Source organism: Somniosus microcephalus, unplaced genomic scaffold, assembly GCF_052327205.1.
Source record: "Somniosus microcephalus isolate GS21.2 unplaced genomic scaffold, FLI_Smic_1.0 scaffold311, whole genome shotgun sequence".
In the NCBI taxonomy this organism is placed as follows: Eukaryota; Metazoa; Chordata; class Chondrichthyes; order Squaliformes; family Somniosidae; genus Somniosus; species Somniosus microcephalus.
The window spans coordinates 178,014-198,843 of record NW_028225498.1 but is presented as its reverse complement, the minus strand read 5'-3'; the positions used below and the strand labels follow the sequence as shown (position 1 = coordinate 198,843).

The 20,830-nt window shown below is 46.3% G+C and overlaps 1 protein-coding gene across 1 annotated transcript in view; it reads right to left on the bottom strand.

Annotated features, from left to right (window-relative positions):
• Nucleotides 1-20,830, bottom strand: part of LOC147081887 (fer-1-like protein 6) — a gene marked incomplete at its 5' end in the record, with an annotated part of 215,446 nt that overhangs the window by 29,506 nt on the left and 165,110 nt on the right. The window contains 3 exons of the mRNA XM_085980616.1: nt 1,846-2,087; nt 12,600-12,698; nt 15,366-15,454. Of these exons, the coding sequence (XP_085836742.1) occupies nt 1,846-2,087; nt 12,600-12,698; nt 15,366-15,454 (430 nt within the window). The remainder of the gene's footprint in view (nt 1-1,845; nt 2,088-12,599; nt 12,699-15,365; nt 15,455-20,830) is intronic.

The window sequence follows — 20,830 nt, the reverse complement described above, 5'->3', positions numbered from 1 at the left end:
GCTGGCTTTTAAATGCTTCCCAATCTTCTATCCTCCCATTAGATTTGGCTACTTTATATGCCCTTGTTTTCAGTCAGATACTATCCTTTATTACTTTACTTAGCCACGGATGGCTGTCTTTTCTTTTACGCTCCTTTTTCCTCAGTGGAATATATTTTTCACAGAAATCACAGAAACCCCACAGTGCAGATAGAGGCCATTTCGGCCCATCGAGCCTGCACCGACACATATCCCACCCAATCCCCGTAACCCCTACACCAACACATATCCCACCCTATCCCTGTAACCCCATGTATTTAATCCCCCTAACACTAAGGGTCAATTTATCATAGCCAATCAACCTAACCCGCACATCTTTGGACTGTGGGAGGAAACCGGAGCACCCGGAGAAAACCCACGCAAACACGGGGAGAATGTGCAAACTCCACACAGACAGTTGTGAAGTATCACCTTGAATGTACACCACTGCTCATGTACCGTCTTACACTTTAATCTATTTCCCCAGTCCACTTTAGTCAACTCTGCTCTCATACCTTCATAGTCTCCTTTATTTAAGCTTAGTACGCTGGTTTGAGATCCAACTCTCTCACCCTTCAACTGAATTTGGAATTCAACCATGTTATGGTCACTCATTCCAAGGGGATCCTTTACTAGGACATTTTTTATTAATCTTGTCTCATTACACAGGACCAGATCTAAGATTGCCTGCCCCCTGGTTGGTTCAGTAACGTACTGCTCAAGGAACCCGTCCCTAATGCACTCTATGAACTCTTCCTCAAGGCTGCCCTGCCCAATTTGATTTGTCCAGTCAATATGAAAGTTAAAATGCCCCATGATTATAGCTGTTCCCTTATTACAAGCCCCAACTATTTTCTGATTTATACTTCGACCAACAGAGTTGCAACTGTTAGGAGGCCTATAGACTACGCCCACTAGTGACTTTTTCCCCTTATTATTCCTTATCTCCACCCAAACCGTTTCACTATCCTAATCCATTGACCCAATATCATTTCTCACTATTGCAGTGATTCCATCCTTTATTAACATAGCCACCCCACCTCCCTTTCCTTTCTGTCTGTCCTTCATAATTGTCAAATACCCCTGGATGTTTAGTACCCAGTCATGGTCACCTTGCAGCCATGTCTCCGTAATGGCCACCAGATCATACCCATGTGTAGTTATTTGTACCATCAACTCGTCTATTTTGTTACGAATGCTGCGTGCATTCAGATAAAGAACTTTAAAATATGTTTTGTGACAATTTATTCCTGCTTTTACCCCCTTTACTACTTTAAAATGGCGGCTTTAACGGTCAACTTTTTCAGTTGCCAACCCACAAATCACCAGATTTATCAAACTTAATTTCAGAAAGTGCCATGGTGGGTTTTCAACTCACCACTTCTGGGTTGCTAGGCATGTACAAAAACCACGAGTGTAACATAGACTGGCAGAGGCTTAGGTACCAAGTTTTTTTACATTTAAACTTTTGCGCCCGCAGAGCTGCACTGTTCCAGGCGATCAGGGCCCAGCACGAACAATTACTGCTCCTAATCCAGGTAGTCTTCAAAAATAGACTTTAAATGACTGTGAGGCTAAAAAAAAACATCCGCTGTCAAGAGTGCATCTTTGTGGTAGGTAGAAGTCTCACCATGCCGAAGGTGCTCCCAATTCCTCAAAAGCGGAAGATCTAAACCCTTGTCTTTTTATGTCTATTGATTGCCTTGGAGTTAGATTTGAAATCAGGTTTCCGATATGAAAGGACAATATTTCAACACAGTGAGCTCCCAAATTCTTTCTTTAAGCTTCTGCAAGAAAAACAGGAAGCATTCCAAGTTACTGGCTTACCTAGGAAGTCATCAGAAGAAAGCCTCTCAAAATCCCAGACTTGAAGTACAAGGACTGCGGGAACTTTGCGTTCAGTCTTGTCTAAAGAGAAAATGGATTCCCTTTTGCATACGACCATCTGTTTCTCCGCAGGTATGTAGTTGAAAGGAAAAATAAAGCGCCAATTGAAGTTTCCAGTCCCAGTCAAGGAGTTGTAATGCACATCTGTTTCTTTCTTATCCTCTTCTTTTCCCTTTAGCCAGCTAAAAGAAAGAGTGTTTGAAATGTTAAAAGTATTTTGCACCCGAGACAAGTACACACTGCTAGAGAGAATAAGGCTCCTACATCTTGTCCAGAATCCAATAGGATTCCAACTGTCCAATGTTTTTATGAATAAGAACATAAGAACATAAGAAATAGGAGCAGGAATACGCCACTTGGCCCCTCAAGCCTGCTCCGCCATTCAATAAGATCATGGCTGATCTTGGGCTCAAAGCCACTTCCCAGCCCGCTCCCCATAACCCTTCACTCCCTTATCTTGCAAAAATTTGTCTATCTCCACTTTAAATGTATTTAATGACCCAGCCTCCTCCGCTCTCTGGGGCAGAGAATTCCACAGATTTACGACCCTCTGAGAGAAGTTCCTCCTCATCTCAGTTCTAAAAGGGCGACCCTTTATTCTGAGACTGTGCCCCCGAGTTCTAGATTTCCCCACGAGGGGAAACATCCTCTCTGCCTCTACCTTGTCGAGTCCCCTCAGTATCTTATATGTTTCGATAAGATCACCTCTCATTCTTCTAAATTCCAATGAGTATAGGCCCAGCCTGCTCAACCTTTCCTCAGAAGTCAGCCCCCTCATCTCTGGAATTAACCTAGTGAATCGTCTCTGAATTGCCTCCAATGCAAGTATTTCCTTCCTTAAATAAGGAAGGATATACTTGAAATTTGAAACATTTAGACTCACTTGCCGATTTGTACAGGTAATAGAAAAGGTTAACCCGGAACACTGGATTGTGTGCAGGAGCCGCCAGAGGACTGCACAGTCTGTGATGTCCTGGACTTTGGAAAAACATGGGGTTAAACTTTAACTTGGGCCCACTATCTTAAATGGGGCGGCAGAGATCTGAAAATGACTCACCGCCCCGTTTAGGCCAGCGTTCCGGCTGCTGCCCCCATCAAAGGGGCCAACGCATCTGCCTGGCTCGGGCAGTAGTCCCTTTTAATATGCGAATTGGGGTCCTATGACATAGATGGGACCCTGATTGCCACTTTAGAACTAAACTGGGTGGAGCGTGTGCCATGGACTTCTGAAGAGGAGCCCAAAGGTAGTGTTAAGTCTGTGTGTTATAGTGATAATTACTACACAGACTACAAGAGTAAATTCAACAGGTCTTTACTGGTTGGAGGTCGGGACTATACTGAATACAATATTAATACACAGTGCTTATATACCGGTGTGGTCACCACCGGTATTACGTATACAGCAGCCAGAGAAAGTAGTACATCTCTTAAGGTGGAACAGGCTTAAGTTCTCTTAAGGTGGAACAGGTTACATACACCACAATCCTCCCTTTTTAGCTTAACAGTCATATCCCCATTTAACATAACATAATAACATATATACATATATAACTTCAGGTATAACAGTTCAAAGGTTCAGTCTCTCAGGAGGCTTTCTGATGCGGCTTGGATAACGCCTCTCAGTAGTCTCTGATTCTTGTTGTTGAGGTGCCTCCTCTATTTGGTTTCCAATGTATTGGGTGTCATCATCATCAAGTACATTCCCTGCCGAGGTAGATGCCTCAGGTTCATTAACGTCTTCCACAGTTGTCTCTGTCACAACCATGGGTTCGACCCTTGCTCTCGACTCTACCAGTTGATCCGCATGACGCCTTATCACATTATGACCAATATCTACTGTGTACATCAGAGGTCCTTGTCTGGCCCGAATTGTTCCGGACTGCCATTTTTCGTTTCCATAGCCCCTTGCCAACACTGGTTGTCCTACGTCGAAAGTTCGAGTGGTCTTGTTGTTAATATGCCGAAACTGTTTGTTTTCCACTTCCCTCCGCACATTTGGTTTTAACAAGTCCAACTTGGACCGCAACCTCCTGTTATAAAACATCATGGCAGGACTTTGGTTATCGGAAGTGCATTTTGCACTTTTTGGCACCCAGCACAGCTTTTCGTTAACTCCTCAATCTGTTGGTCAATACCCGGCCACCATACATAAGCCCTAGCAAGACTTTTCATTTTAACTCCCCCCAGATGACCTTCATGCAGTTCGTTTAAAACTCTTTCCCTTAACTTGGGAGGAATAATCACTCTTGTACCGTACATCAAGGTACCATGGCAGACGGACAGCTGGTCTCGCCTTGCCGAAAATGCCGGTAACAGAGGATCACCCCGTGTTGGCCATCCTTTCACTGTCACCTCGTAGACTCTGGACAGTGTCGGGTCGTTCCTGGTTTCTCTTTCAATACTTGCATTGGTGACTGGTAAACACTCGATGATGGTCGAATGAAATAACTCAACAGGGTCAACTTTCGTCGTGCCTTCTTCTTCAGGTAGTGGCAGGCGCGACAGCCCATCAGCATTGCCATGCTGTTTCGTACCTTTGAATTCTATTTGATATTGATGTGCCCCTAGGAAAAGAGACCATCTCTGGAGACGCTGCGCTGTCATCACCGAAACACCATTCTTAGGGTTAAAAATGGATACCAACGGTTGATGGTCTGTCAGAAGTGTGAATTTTTGGCCCTGCAGGTAATGATTAAACTTCTTCACTCCCCATACAAGGCTAAGAGCCTCCCTATCGATCTGCACATAGTTGCGCTCAGCGGAGGTCAATGATCTGGATACAAACGCGACTGGCCTTTCCGTGCCATTTGGCAACTTGTGTGAGAGTACTGCCCCAATACCATATGGAGAAGCATCACAAGCCAACCGAATAGGCAGTGTCGGGTTGAAGTGAGCCAACACTTCCTCTGAGGTGATCAATTCTTTGCTTTTGCGAAATGCCTTCTTACAGTTTTCGCCCCATTCCCATGGTACCCCTTTCTGTAAAAGAGCGTTTAACGGGTGCAGTACCGTGGATAGATTTGGCAGAAATTTATGGTAATAGTTAATTAATCCTAGAAACGACCTCAACTGAGAGACATTCTCCGGAGCGGGAGCCTTTACAACTGCCTCAATCTTGTCAGGAGACTTATGAAGCCCCTCCCGGTCAATGACATGGCCACAGTACGAGATCCGCTTCTGGAAGAACTCACATTTCTGCCGATTTACTCTAAGTCCATACTCTTTCAGTCTGTTGAGCACCAGTTCCAAGTTTGCGAGATGTTGTTCATCACCATCACCTGTGATCAGAATATCATCCAGGTAACATTGTGTGCCTGGAATTCCCTGTAATACCTGCTCCATGGCCCTCTGCCAAATTGCTGGAGCCGATGCCACTCCAAAAACCAGCCTATTGTACCGGTACAACCCTCGATGCGTGTTGATCGTGAGGTATTGGCGTGACTCTTCCTCAACCTCCATCTGCAAGTACGCCTGTGCCAGGTCTATCTTGGTGAAGTGTTTCCCGCCAGACAATGAAGCGAAAATATCCTCAATCCGTGGAAGCGGATACTGCACCGTGTGAAGCACCGGATTAACGGTGATTTTGAAGTCTCCACAGATGCGAACCTTCCCTGGATCTCCTGGCTTGTTGCTCGCAGGACGTTTCATAACGGGAACAATGGGCGTAGTCCACTCACTCCAATCTACCTTAGACAGTACACCTGAACGTTCTAGTGCTTCCAGTTCCGCTTCAACAGTAGGTCGTATTGCATAGGGTACCGGTCTGGCTTTAAAAAATTTTGGTTGTGCATGTTCATCAATCTTGATGTTTGCCGTAATTCCTCTCAGTGTTCCCAGTCCTTGCTGGAACACCTCTTTAGCATCATCCAATATTCTGGACAATCGTTTAGGTTTGACATCTGTTTCCCCGGAATCTACCATTAGTGCCTTCAAGGAGTGCCAGTCCATATTCATTTTCCTAATCCACTCCCGTCCTAGTAGTGGTGGACCTCCTTCAGGTAGCACATATAAGTCCATTACTTGGCTTTCTTCGCCCTTGTGGACCATTTCTACCTCTATTTTTCCGATGGGGTACACTCTTTGCCCCGTGTATGTTTTCAATATAATCTCCGTATCCTGTAGGGGAATATGTTGGAATAACCTTCTGTAATCTTTCTTATTCATGACCGTCAATGCCGATCCAGTGTCCAATTCCATTTTTACTTGGACTCCTGCTATCTGAAGAGTGACCCAAATTGTCTGGAGATCTGCATCCTTACCAACATTGTGTACTCTTAAGCTATCCAGTTCATTACTGCTAGCATCTGAATCTGACTTCTGTTCGGTCAAACTGTTCTTTGTCACCTTGTGTACCTTTGCGTATTTTCCTTGCGGTGACTTTTTGTTGCTGGTCTTCTTTCCTGACCGGCATACTTTAGCTATGTGGCCAAGCCTGCCACACATTCTGCATTCTTGGTTTTTAAACCAACACTGGTTCTGATCGTGCGTTGTCTTTCCACAACGATAACATTTGACAGAACTCAAACCCAATTTGTTTGTACTGAGTTCCGGTGACCGTAGCTGCATTACTGCCGTGCCTCTCGCTGCGGCTTCGTGTGCTGCTGCCATAGTGACCGCCTTCTCAAGCGTCAGCTCATTCTCCTCGAGCAGTCGCTTTTGTGTATCCTGTTTAAATAAACCACACACAAATTTATCTCGTAGTGCCTCTGTCAGTCCCGTTCCAAACTGACAATATTTTGCTAGCTTACGTAATTCCATCAAATATTCAGCATTGCTTTCATTCTGCAGCTGCCTTCTGTCGTAAAATTTAAATCGTTCCGCTAGCATCAGCGGCGTGGGGTTTAGATGATTTTTCAGGACAGTAACAATCTTATCGAACGTCTTATCCGCCGATTCATCTGGTGATAATAGGTGTTTCAATTGCCCGTATGTCTTCGCACCCATTAAATTTAATAATGTTAGTGCTTTATCTGCATCAGGAATTTTATTTGCCTTACAATAATTTTGTATGCGTTCTACATACATGGCCCAATCTTCGGTGTCACTATCAAAGGTATTAATGTTCCCATGTTTAGGCATCGTTGCAATTTATTGTATTTTTATGTTATCCAAGGTGGCGGCTTCCCGCTCTTGTCGTCGTCCTCCGCCCACAAAATGGCGGTTTTCCCACGCTTGGCGGTCTTCAACCGTCCCCCGACGCTGTCTCCGCTTCACCGCGGCTCTCGCGCCTTCAGTTTCCCCAGACGCTGCGCCTTTTAGCCCGAATGCGGCCCTTATCTCCGGTCGCGATCGATGTCCCCGCGCTGCGCCTCTCGCTCGAAAGTGGCCCGGCCCTTACCTCCGGTCGCGATCGATCTCACCGCCCTTATTCCTCCGTCTTCCCAGCCCCGTCTGTACAGCCAACACGGTTGACTTTCTGTCGCGTCGCTGCCCGGCTTACCCACCACCGAGGTAGAAAAGAAGAAAGCTGACAGTCGCTGATGGAGGCTTCGAGGTCAGGATGTCTTCTGCACTCCGGTTTCTCGATGCCTGCCGCTCGGCGTGTCTTCCAGTAGGGTGATGAGGGTGGAAACCTCTCTTCAACGTCCTGTCTGTGGACGAAGCCACCGTGGAAATAACTGCCGCAGGGTAAGAATCGGACTCGTCGCCACTGTTAAGTCTGTGTGTTATAGTGATAATTACTACACAGACTACCAGAGTAAATTCAACAGGTCTTTACTGGTTGGAGGTCGGGACTATACTGAATACAATATTAATACACAGTGCTTATATACCGGTGTGGTCACCACCGGTATTACGTATACAGCAGCCAGAGAAAGTAGTACATCTCTTAAGGTGGAACAGGCTTAAGTTCTCTTAAGGTGGAACAGGTTACATACACCACAGGTAGGTTTTTATTTATTTTTGTGGGGCCAGGAGCAGCAGGAGTGCTCCTCTGGGCTGTGCAAAAATAATCCGGGCCACTGCTACACCCGTTCCTCCAACCAGCGCAGGCGGACACCCCCGACCTACCTTTTTCTCCAGCCTGGGGCTGCCCAATATTCTGTCAGATTAGCGCCAGCAAGCTTCCCTGGTGGCCCGCGGCCTGCCGAGTGTACGGTAATGAGGCCCAGCCCTAAAAACGGACCAGGCTCCCAGCAGCACCATCAGACAGCCGGCTGCCGTGCTCTACGGGCAGGCTACCCAATAGTCAAAATCTGGCCTCTGATGTCTCAAACAAATTGCACAGCTCTCTCATTCTGCTGCTGGGTGCCCACATGGGAAGTGATGGAATTGTTTGCACCGTCAAGCAACACAAGTCACCTGCTTGCTACATCGGTGAATTGCTGATTGTCTGCTGCTGATGTTCCCTGTGGCAGCTTGGAATGAGCCAAACACCTAAAGGTTCAGGGATGTGCTGACCTTAACAACCAATGCCATTGCCATTGATGTGATGGAAGTTGGCTAGAAGTTCCGTCACTGCCTCTCCAGTGAAGCCTCGCATGCAAAGGCAGTCTGCCCCTGACATTCCAAGGTAAGTGTGGCCTCAACCTGTATATGCAACTTTGTGGGTAAGGGTATATGAGTAAGGGTAGTCTATCTCTGATGCACGTGACCTGCCTAGCATTCCTCCTTTTGCCTATTCCTCAAATAACACAGCAAAAGATGAACCATCATTTCAATGCCTAGTTTCAAAATTCTAACTGTAGCAACTAAAAATGTGGTAGCCAAAACATTTGGGCAAAAACTAGAGCTGAAATCACAAATCAAAAGAAAAATGACACTTTCAGATATGAAAAAACAGAAATTCCCTTCCTTACTGCCACCCGTTAGCGCTGGAATCCTTGCGAAAAATGGCAGCTGCCACCCTAACGCCCTTCTCTGGCACGGGACTCGGTGGCTGCCATTTTGGTGAGGGCCTTGGCGCTGCCAATAGCAGCGCTGGCCCTGGAGATGCAAATATGGAGAGCGTGACATCAATGCCAACTGGCGTCACGCTGTGCAAACTTGGACCTTAGTGCTGAGTTTAGCGCTGGGTCCTAAGCTCGCTCAGGAAAGTGAGCATGCAGCAGACTGACAGACACACATCTTTCAGGTAAGTTTGCATTTAAGCTTTTGGACTGGATTTTTTTGATTTTATTGATGTAATGACTTGGTGCAATACATGTTAAAAGTTTTTTTTTTTAAGTGTGCAAGGAGATCTGCCGGACGCTTGCAAGGCCACGGATGGTAAAGGAAGGCCTTTGAGAAGACAGAAAATGCTGGAAATACTCCGCAGGTCAGGCAACATCCGTGGGGAAAGAAACAGAATTCACGTCTCAGGGCGAGATGCTGCCTGACCTGCTGAGTATTTCCAGCATTTTATGCTTTTATTTCAGATTTACACCATCCCCTCTCAGAGGGAAGAGAAAGACGCCGAAGAGGAAGACGCCGAAGAGGAAGACACAGAAGAGGAGGAAGCAGAAGTACGGATGCATCCCAGACAGCCCCTTTCTGGCTGGGATATCCAGGATAGAATCATCTGCTTGCAGTAGCAGTGCCTACAACCCCTATTGCCCTTTCAACATTTGTCCTATACCTTACCTTCCCTCTGTTACTGACCATCACAGCGACCTCTTGACCACAATGTTGAAATAAAAGCCACCACAATCTAACTTTATACATTTATCCATCAAATATGACATCAATAAATTAACTCATCACCCTTATGCATTGCCTAGTGACTGTCTTGTGTGTGCCTTTGCCTATCCTACTGATGTCACACAGTGCTACCCCAGTGGCTGAAGCATGGCTGGTGGAAGGCTGCTGACTTTCAGTGGGGGACACTGCAAATGGCCTTGCAGGCCGACCTTGAGGAGCTGGGGGCTGGGAGTGTCAGATCAAGTGATGGGGTTTCGTCTTACATAGGATAACATAGGATATATGGCACAGAAACAGGCCATTCGGCCCAACCAGTCCATGCCGGCGTTTATGCTCCACTCGAACCTCCTCCCATCTTTCCTCATCTAAATCTATCAGCATAACGCTCTATTCCCTTTTCCCTCATATGCTTGTTTAGCCTCCCCTTAAATGCATCTATACTATTCGCTTCAACCACTCCCTGTGGTAGCGAGTTCCACATTCTCACCACTCTCTGGGTAAAGAAGTTTCTTCTGAATTCCCTATTGAATTTCTTAGTGACTATCTTATATTGATGGCCTCTAGTTATGCTCTTCCCCACACGTGGAAACATTCCCTCTGTATCCACTCTATCAAAATGTTTCATAATTTTAAAGACCTCTATTAAGTCACCCCTCAGCCTCCTCTCCCGCTTCTTGGTCAACCACTGACCGGGCAGGCTGCATTTCTTGGGTGTGTGAAATGAGGGAGGCACAAGTGTGGAGTTGTGAAGGGAGGGCGGGAAAGCAAGAGGTGCATGCTAGAAGGAGGATAATGTAGGAGGATACCAGCATCTTGTATCCTTTCAGCCTCGCTGCTAGCCAAGGGCTCAGCCATGCCCCTGCCAAGTGGGTGAGGTAAAGATAGAAATAGGAGGTGTGCCTCGTGTTTAGTAGAGATTGTTGGTAGGTGAGTGGAGGGGGAGTCATGCATTGAGCAGTGTGTGAGGCTAGTGGTGCAGTTGGTAGGAGATGGCTTTTGAAGATCCATTCACTGACCTTGACCAGTGGTCTGAGGTCATGAAGCTTCTTTGGGCACTGGAGCCAGGTGGTGGGGGCGACACTGCTGGCAGTGATGGCCTCGGTGATGTGGTCCCACATCGTTCTTTCTGGTGGGCCTCCTGGCCCCTGTAGGTAGAGGACCTCTCTTGCAGTGTTGAACCCCTGCCCAAAGCTGGAGTGCTGTGTGCAAGACCCTTGGTGCCCCTTCCCTGCCCTGCTGAGCCATTTGTGTTTGTGCTGAAGCACTTTTCCCATTTTTTTTTTTTTAGGTGCGGAAGGCAATTCAGCTTTAAGAGCTGAAGACTCCCATTTGAGAATTCTTTTTAATATTTTTTTCAGAAGACAGTTCAGCTGTAAGGGTTTAAAAACTGCATATTTTTAGATTTTTTTTTTTCATTTCAGAAGTCAGTTTCCCTTTAAAGGACCGAATAGCTTTCCGAAATGACAGCTTTGCTTTAAGAGAAGACTGTTCTTGCTACAATAACGCTACAGCCACGCTACATTGGGACATCCTGTCGCGACGAATGGCACCAAAGCAGCCTTGCACGGCGAGTTTAGCGCTGGGCTAATGTTAAATAGGCACCAGCGCCAATTTACCGGAATTGCCAGCGCCATCATTTCCGGCTTCAGTTAACACCGGCCCGCGGTGGCAACAGCAGGCTTTTAACCGATATCGAATTTCCAGGCCTATATTCTTCAAAAACAGAAGGTCTCCCTTTAAATGCTCAGATCCTGTCAGCCCTCAAAGTGCCTGCACCCAGAACATATCATATATGGGCAAACTCAAGTTGTAGCGTAATCCCGTCAAGAATCACTGGACATTGTGTTTACAGCCATACAATATATTATTCTATTAAAATTAAAGCTCTCGTCTTTTTTTGCCTTGAGCTCCCGAGGCCTGATCTAAGGCCCTGCTGGAAATTCACACACTACCTGTGGAGAAATTGGGTGCACTGCATACTTTCAGCCCCCGCCCATTGACTGTGGTTGCTCGGAAATCTTACCCACAAGTGCATAATCCCATATGGCAACAGTTCTTGTCCAAGCACTTCAGCTAACTTGCCACTAGGCAAGCCAAGATTGCATGGGAGGGGGAGGGGGGAGTGCGGGGTCAGAGAATGGCACATACACTTTATGTTCAAAATTGAAGAGCAACTGTGAGGCACCAACAATTTTTATTCATACAAGCAATCTGAATTGGAATTAAGAAAAAAATATTTTTTATCCAAATTAACCTGTAGAATCCCAATTCATCACTCAATGTGTTTTGTATCTGTGTGCGTGTACAGCATATACACACACACACACAGACACACACACACACGCACACGTGTGTCTTCACTTTTAGGGAATACTCCAAAACTGAAATAAGTTGAAGTAAATTGAGGCTAAGCATGTGGACAACGTACACTGTCTGTATTCGTAAACATTGCCCAGGGTATGAAAAATACACATAAGGGACACAAACACATCATGAGTGGGAATCCAAAGCATTTCTCCAAACTGGAATGAAGTGAGAGAAACTATCATTAAGGCCTCACTATGCTCCAAGATTACACCATTTTACTAATTGCTTAAAATTTTGTGATAGGATGTAGTTGTAACCGCATCAAACATGAATAGATGAACTTATAGAGTGTGTGTATATTTCAAATACACACCTGCTGCCAGTTATATATCTGTGGACGCACTGGTTATTCATTGAACAGATGCAGTTTAGTTTCTTGTACACGCTGGGATTTCTAAATTCATTGTTTAATAGTTCAACAACTAATGTAAAACATGAATATATTTTTCCCAAAGTAGGAGTATGTGAGCATAAGACAATTTAGTGGCAGAGAAGGCTTTTGTACTAATAATTGGAGTAAGACAGAAGTTTTGTACCTTTGATTCCTCACACAGTGAGTTCCTGATTTTGTGCAACAACTAATCCAACATTTAAATTTGTTTTATTTTATAAGATCTCGGTAAGATTGTAAATAGATTTTAATCCTAGTTTCCAATAAGACACTTCTCTAATTTAAAAAGTAAATTTGAATCAAATGAAACTCTTACCCCTTGATATAGATGTCACTTGATTTTTGACCTGTAATAAAATTTTCATCTTCTAATATGACATCTTCGGCATTCCAGATAATTATTCTTAGTTCATACCTGCAATCAAATACAACAATTGATCAAAGACGATCTCACAGACGTTTAAGACATGACATGTATACGTTAAATTGGAGGCAATCTGATTTCCTCAGACACTATGGGCTGGATTTTCTCAATAGGGGCACATTGGGAGCGGGACAGCTGGTTGTCGGGTTTCAGTCCTGTCCCCAACAACGTCCAGCCAACCCATGCTATTTTCCCTTGATTGAACTTGTTAAGCCCGTCCTGCAGGCTTAGCCAGCCAATTAAGGGAAAGCCGGTGACAGAGGACGTCAGTGTATGACGTTTCATCTGTCAAATATTTTTGACAGATGAATTGTCAGTGTTTGACAGCTTTGAGAAGCTGTCAAACACTGACAATCTCTGTTCTAAGGTAAGCCCTTGGACTGAAGACTCACCAAATCTCTCTCCTTAGCAGAAAGCAGATGGCTGCTGCATCAGAGAATGCAGCAGCCATTCTGTCACCTCTACCATGGAGATGAGGCACCTCCGGATCCCCAAAGGTTGAAGCCTGCAGGAAGAAGCAAAGGTAAGTAAACTTTTTCGAACACTTTGCACTCACCTCTCACAATTACCTCTCCACACTTGCACCCATCACTCTCTTTTACATCTGACATCTCGACCCCTCTCACCCCTGCAAACCCACTGCTCACCTCGCTGACCCTGGCGAGGTTCGCAGCCGTCGGGAAGCCCACACTTGTGGCTGTAATCCCCTTCCCGCCTCGAGGAGATGGGTCCCTGCGCGAGTCGGGGGCCCGCCTCCCGGGAAGATGGCACGGAGGCAGATTGGGAGCGGGGTTGGTACCCATTCCCAGTTTCTGCCATTTTCCTGGCAGTCTCGCCTCCATACCCGCCTCCCCAGGGCTGGCAAAATTCCCCCTCTATTCTAATCGAAATAAAATGTACAACTTACTTTTCTATAGAACTCCTCATATACAGAGATCTGCCTCACAGGGCAGTGGACAACTCGTGGACACCAAGAAGGAGGGAATAAGGGAAGGATGGGGTTAAGAGTGGGCGAAGAGAAGAGACTTTAGGAGGCTTTAGAAAGTGGAGAGAGAGGACAAGGGAGAGTTGCTGAGGGATGAAGATCCAGGGGGTGGGGACCTGAAGGAACAGCTACCAATGGTGCACCACAGGGAACAGATGATGAGAAGTACACCACTGTTCATAAAGCTGAGGGTGCATGAAGGGACGTATGGCAGGAGGAGATTGCTGAGGTTGGGAGGGGTGAAGCCACGGACTGGTATGAAGTTGAGAACGAGTATCTTCAGGTCATTTCAAACGGGAAGCCGTTTGAGCATGGGAAGGACAGGGGTGATGTGGACATAGGCCTTAGTTTGGGTGAGAACACAAGCCATAGCATTCGGATGAATCATCATTTATGGAAGGTGGAAGCAGGAAGTCAGCAAGGGGAGCACTAGAGCCTCGAGGTGGTAAAGACATGAGTTAGGGTTCCTGCAGCAGAGAGCAAGAGAGCAAGTGGGTGATTTTTCAGAAATAAAAGAAAGCAATCTTGGTAACAAATTGGAGGAAGCTGAGCTCTGGGTGGAGCGGAAACCAGAGTTCCTCACCTCTGAGCTTAGTCTGGGGGTGGCAGGTAGGGAGGTTGATGAAGTGGAGGCCAGAGACATTTAGGTATTTGGTGGGAGCTGACGTGTATGGCTTCAATTTTCCCAACATTTAGCTGGAGGGAGTTTTGGTTTATTCAGATCTTAATACGAGATTGGCGGCTGTAGAGAATGTCATCAGCTGACCCATGCTTCAAGCTGATGTCTCCGACGAGTAGCATGTAAGGGATGAAATGCAAGTGGCCAAGGACGGAACCCTGAGCTACGGCTTAGGTGATTGCGTGGGAACGAGGAAAAGCTGTTGGAGGCAATGTAGTGTCTATGATCTGATGTGTAGGAGAGAAACCATAAGAGAACAGTGCCAGAGAGTAAGCAATAATAGACACTATTACAAGGAGTTACAAGACTTCAAGAAATCAAGGAATTCTGATGAAACCAGAAAGCAAAACTTCGTAATTTATGATCTGCAGAATTAAGATTTACTATTTACAGCTTTCAACCCACTCCATATTGTTATAACTGTACTGATTTCTGTAACCAGTACTGTCACAGTGGCTCAAACTTCCCATTCTAATTAGTAAATAATTTATATGTTTTCGTGATATATTTGTACTCATCAAAGTGCGGAATGTCATTGCCGGGAGTATCAGTTTTCCCATTGTCTACCATTAATTAGGGACCACCAGAAGAAATTGAGAGTAAAAAAAACCTCTCCGTCCTCAATTCTAAAACTGGTCTCGGTTTCAGATAAGGAGGGGTACAGGTGATTTCAGAAGTAAACTTTGGAACATTTAGTTTTCAAAAGTCAGTGCATTTTTTTGAATTTCCAGGTAATTTGATTTGATGTCTTTTTGATAATGCAAATTTAGGTCAGAGAAATAAATGAGCACAGAGAGCTCTGAAGAGAGGGATAAGACGCAGCAAAGAAGGCCTCACAGTAATGATGAGACAAGTGAGCAATTTAATTAAAGGGATGACGGCAAGACTAAATTTTAATATCCTTTTAAAGAATAAATTACAGCTCTCCAACAGTGCAGTGCTCTTGCAAAACTATATCATTCTACTTGTGTTTCAATTAGAATTTTCCTTTTACCCCTTCGGCTTGCGAGGTGATATATCAACAGAAGGCCCAGGAGGAGGCATATCCATTGGAAACATGTCCACCCACATCTGAACACGGCCCTGGAGGAATATCAGAAGCAGAAACATGATATTAGAGAACCAGTTACCTGCTTCAATAAAATTCTACATGATACTAAAGGAACGGTTACATCAAGACACACGATTAGGGAATGGGGAATTAAGTGATGGGCTCATTCGTGGTTAATGAGAATGACTCAGATTCAACAACAGGCAAGGACAATCTAAACAAATGGTATGGGATTGTCCGTCCATTATACACACCACCTAATTTTCTTTTCCATAATGGGCAGCCGATCCAATATTGCCCGTGTTTTAGCATCTCCATCAAAGTTGAAAGTTCCTGCAATTATCTTGTAGTGTATGTACCTTTAAGAGAGAACTACTTTTACAGCTCCTGTATACTGTAGTACCGGCAGTGACCACACCTGTATATAAGCCTTGAGCATGCCTCTGTACTCCCAGTCTTGAGACTACTCTACTCCAGTAAACACCTGTTGATTGTTAAGTTACAGCCTCCGTGTAGTTATTGGGAAACATCCTACTTTAAGAATCACGGATCTAACAGTGGCGACGAGGTCGATTCGAATCTGCCTGCAACTCTGCATTTCCCTTCAAGGATTCGCTCCGGGAGGACGGTGGAAGAAAGTCGAGGCCAGAAGCACGGGCGTCGACCACGAGCAACCGCCCAGTCATCCGGCAGAGAGTAAACATCGCAGGAGAGGCTGTTGAGAGCCAGGCTTGGTTCCCCAGCCACGACGATCCAGCAACAGACTGGCAACAGGTACAGCGCACACCCTTCCCGGACAGCGGCGGCTGGAGCCGACCGACGGCGTAGAAAAGCCGAGCAGCGTCGATGGGGTAAGAGAGAGGGTGAAGGAAAAACAAACAGACAGAGAGAGAGGGTAAAGCAGCAGCCGGGTTCAGGACCGAGCGACGGCAACGGGAAAGGCGCACAGGAGAACGCGCAGAGCACAGCCAGGGCTCAAGGGCTGAACCGCGTCCGCGGGGAGAAGAAGGGAGAGCGCGGGAGATGCCATTGAACCGCGGAGAAGAAGGGAGAGCGCGGGAGATGCCATTTTTAGAAGCCGCAGTGGAGAAGAAGGGCGAGCGCGGGAAGGAAGGAAAGCACGGGAGACGCCATTTTGTGCCAGCGGAGAAGAAGGGAGAGCACGGGAGACACCATTTTAGACAGTTAAATCACACCCAGGGATGGCGAAGAGTGGCAGTATCACTGCGTTCGACAATGAAGTCGAAGATTGGGCGACATATGTGGAACGCATTGAGGTGTACTGCAGGGCGAATGAAGTGCCAGATGCTAGGAAAGCACTGGTTTTGTTAAATTCCATGGGTGCAAAAACTTATGGCTTACTGCGAAACCTGATAACCCCAGAGAAGCCCGTGGATAAGAATTTCAAAAGCATAGTAGAAATCCTACAGGACCACTTAAGCCCCACACCGCTGCTGATAGCAGAAAGATTTAAGTTTCACAAAAGGAACCAGCATAAAGACGAAAGTAATGCTGAGTACTTAACGGAACTGTGCAAGCTATCGAAACACTGCCAGTTTGGAGTGGGACTATCAGATACGTTAAGGGACAAGTTTGTGTGTGGGCTTCAAAGTGAAGGAACCCAGAAACGGCTTCTATCAGAAAAGGATCTTACGCTGGACAAGGCTTTCAGCATGGAAGTATCATACGAAGCAGCCGCACGGGGCGCTGCAGAGATACAACGGAGACCGTAAGAATATGGCACCAATGAAATGTCATATGGAGCAGGGAAGTGTTATCGCTGCGGCAGAACAAAACACGACCAGAAGGATTGTTGGTTCAAGGACCAAGTGTGCAGACAGTGTGGAAAAACAGGACACATAGCAAGAGTCTGCAGGTCAGGGAAGAAAACCAACAGCAAGAAATCTCCACAGGAGAAGTACAAAAAGGTACATAAGGTGATGGACAGTAGTTCAGACGAGCAGGGAAGTGATACAGACTCCGGAAGCAAGGAGCTGGGTTGTCTGAAACTACATAAGGTAACCAAAATGGAGGATCACCAGACTATCTGGGTCACACTCAAGATAGACGGAGTCCAAGTGAAAATGGAATTGGACACTGGATCAGCCCTAACAGTCATAAACCAAAGGGACTACAGGCGGCTAGTTTCACATATACCCTTGAAAGCTACAGAGAATGTCTTGAAGACGTACACGGGGCAAAAAGTCTACCCCAAAGGAAAAATAAGGGTGAAAGTGATATCCAAAGGCCAGGAAATACCTAAAATGGACCTATATGTATTGCCAGATGGAGGACCACCACTACTAGGACGTGAATGGGTCCGGAAGATACAATTAGATTGGCATTCCATACAGGCACTGAAGGTTGAGGCCAAAAAGGATGACGGCGTCACACCTGGACGACTGTCAAAAATGCTAACTGACGCACAAGAAGTGTTCCAGGAGGGACTCGGAACACTAAAAGGCATAACAGCAATGATTAAAATAGAGGAAAATTTAAGTCCAAAGTTTTTTAAGGCCAGACCGGTGCCTTATGCGATCCGACCAGCCATCGAAGCAGAGCTGGAAGGGTTGGAACGTTCAGGAGTACTGTCCAAAGTAGACTGGAGCGAGTGGGCTACACCCATCGTCCCTGTAATGAAGAGGTCGTTGAGTAATACGCCTGGGGAACCAAAGAGGTCCGCATCTGTGGGGATTTTAAGGTGACAGTGAACCCAGTCCTTCACACGGTACAATATCCGCATCCACGGACTGAGGATATTTTCGCCTCGCTATCTGGAGGTAAATGCTTCACCAAAATTGATCTGGCCCAGGCGTACTTGCAAATGGAGGTAGAAGAAGCCTCGAAACAATACCGCACGATCAACACTCATAAAGGTCTCTATCAATACAACCGGCTGGTGTTCGGAGTAGCATCAGCTCCGGCTATTTGGCAAAGGGCAATGGATCAAGTCCTGCAAGGGATTTCAGGGACCCAGTGTTATTTGGACGACATCCTGGTCACGGGCGAAAATGACAGTGATCACCTCGCCAACCTGGAAAAGGTGCTCACTAGATTAAAGGAATATGGGCTACGAGCTGATCGCCACAAGTGCGAGTTTTTCCAGAAGCAGATCTCGTATTGTAGCCACGTTATTGATGAAGAGGGGTTACATAAGTCCCCTGAAAAGATTGAGGCAGTAGTCAAGACTCCAGCACCGGAAAATGTGTCACAACTGAGGTCGTTCCTCGGGCTGGTAAACTACTACCATAAGTTCTTACCAAATTTGTCGACAGTAGTACACCCACTGAATACTCTACTGCAAACGGGGGTACTATGGAAGTGGAATGACGAATGTAAACGATCTTTCCAGAAATGCAAAGATTTGATCACATCAAAAGAGGTGTTGGCCCATTTCAACCCAGCACTACCAATCCGGTTGGCATGTGATGCATCACCCTATGGTATTGGAGCGGTGCTGTTGCACAAATTCCCAGACGGGTTGGAGAGGCCAGTAGCCTTTGCGTCTCGGTCACTAACCTCAGCCAAGCGCAACTACGCCCAGATCGACAGGGAGGCCCTCAGCCTAGTATGGGGAGTAAAAAAATTCAACCACTATCTGCATGGGCAGAAGTTCACCTTGCTGACTGACCACCAACCACTTGTCTCCATCTTTCATCCAAAGAAGGGCGTTCCGGTGATGACTGCACAACGGTTACAAAGATGGTCCCTTTTTCTAGGGGCGAACCAATATGAAATAGAATATAAAGGCACGAAACAGCACGGAAGCACTGATGGACTATCACGCTTGCCACTGCCTACTGTGGAGGAAGCACCAGCAGTGGACCCTATCGAGATATTTTATTCGTCAATAATTGAACGATTGCCAGTAACTAACGCGGATGTAGAGAAGGAGACCCGCAATGACCCGACACTGTCTCGGGTATATGATTTGACGGTGAGGGGATGGCCAACACATGGCAACTCACTGTTGCCAGCATTCTCATCCAGAAGAGAACAGCTGTCAGTATGCCAGGGGACAGTGATGTGTGGATCCCGAGTGGTAATTCCACCAAAGTTAAGGGAGAGAGTGCTAAATGAGCTTCACGAAGGTCATCTGGGAGGGGTGAAAATGAAAAGCCTTGCTAGGGCTTATGTGTGGTGGCCGGGGATTGATCAACAAATCGAGGACCTAACTAAGAGCTGCTCAGGATGCCAGAAGGTCCAAAATGCACCACCACATGCCCCTCTACACCCATGGGAGTGGCCCTCCTCTCCATGGCAACGGGTGCATATTGATTTTGCTGGTCCATTCATGGACTCAATGTTCTTAATAGCAGTGGATGCGCACTCGAAATGGCCTGAGGTGATAAAAATGTCCTCAACCACTACAGAGAAAACGATTGCAGTCCTACGGACCATATTTGCCAGGAACGGCTTGCCAGAGCAGATTTGCTCTGATAATGGACCACAGTTTGTGTCCGAAGAGTTTCAGAAATTTATGAGAAGGAATGGGGTAAGGCATTACACATCCGCCCCGTATCATCCAGCCACAAATGGATTGGCTGAGAGGTTCGTACAAACCTTTAAAAAGGCGATAAAGGCCATGTGCGATGATGAAATTCCACTACAGCATAAGGTGGACAATTTCCTGTTAGCCTACAGAAATGCGACACATGCAGTTACCAACCAGACCCCGGCCATGATGTTCTTTAACCGAAGGTTGAGATCTCGTCTGGATTTGCTCAGACCAAATATGCGAAGAAATGTTGAGGATAAACAATTCCAGCACATCAATGAGAAGCCGACAAGGAGCTTCAATGTAGGACAACCAGTCTTGGCCCGTGACTACCGAACGGAGAAATGGCAACCCGGAACGATATGCACACGGCAGGGGCCATTAATGTACACAGTGGATGTCGGGGAGAACATTGTGAGACGCCACGTCGACCAGATCTTAGCGTCACAGGAACGAGTCAACCCCATGTCTCGCGTACCTGGGGATGAACCCGACATACCGGTAGCATCTACCTCAGAAACAGTAGCAGTGGAAACCGATGAAAGGGGGCCAGAATCGCCTCCGCACCAAGAACAAGAACCTCAGGAAAGGCACTATCCAGAAAGGATCAGGAAGCCGCCCCAAAGACTGAATCTATAAATGGACTATTTGTGTTTAATGTGCATGTTAAAGTGTTAATTGTTATTTGCATATTATGGGTACTGCTAATCTAAAAGGGGAGGAATTGTAGTGTATGTGCCTGTCAGAGAGAACTACTTTTACAGTTCCTGTATACTGTAGTACCGGCAGTGACCACACCTGTATATAAGCCTTGAGCATGCCTCTGTACTCCCAGTCTTGAGACTACCCTACTCCAGTAAACACCTGTTGATTGTTAAGTTACAGCCTCCGTGTAGTTATTGGGAAACAT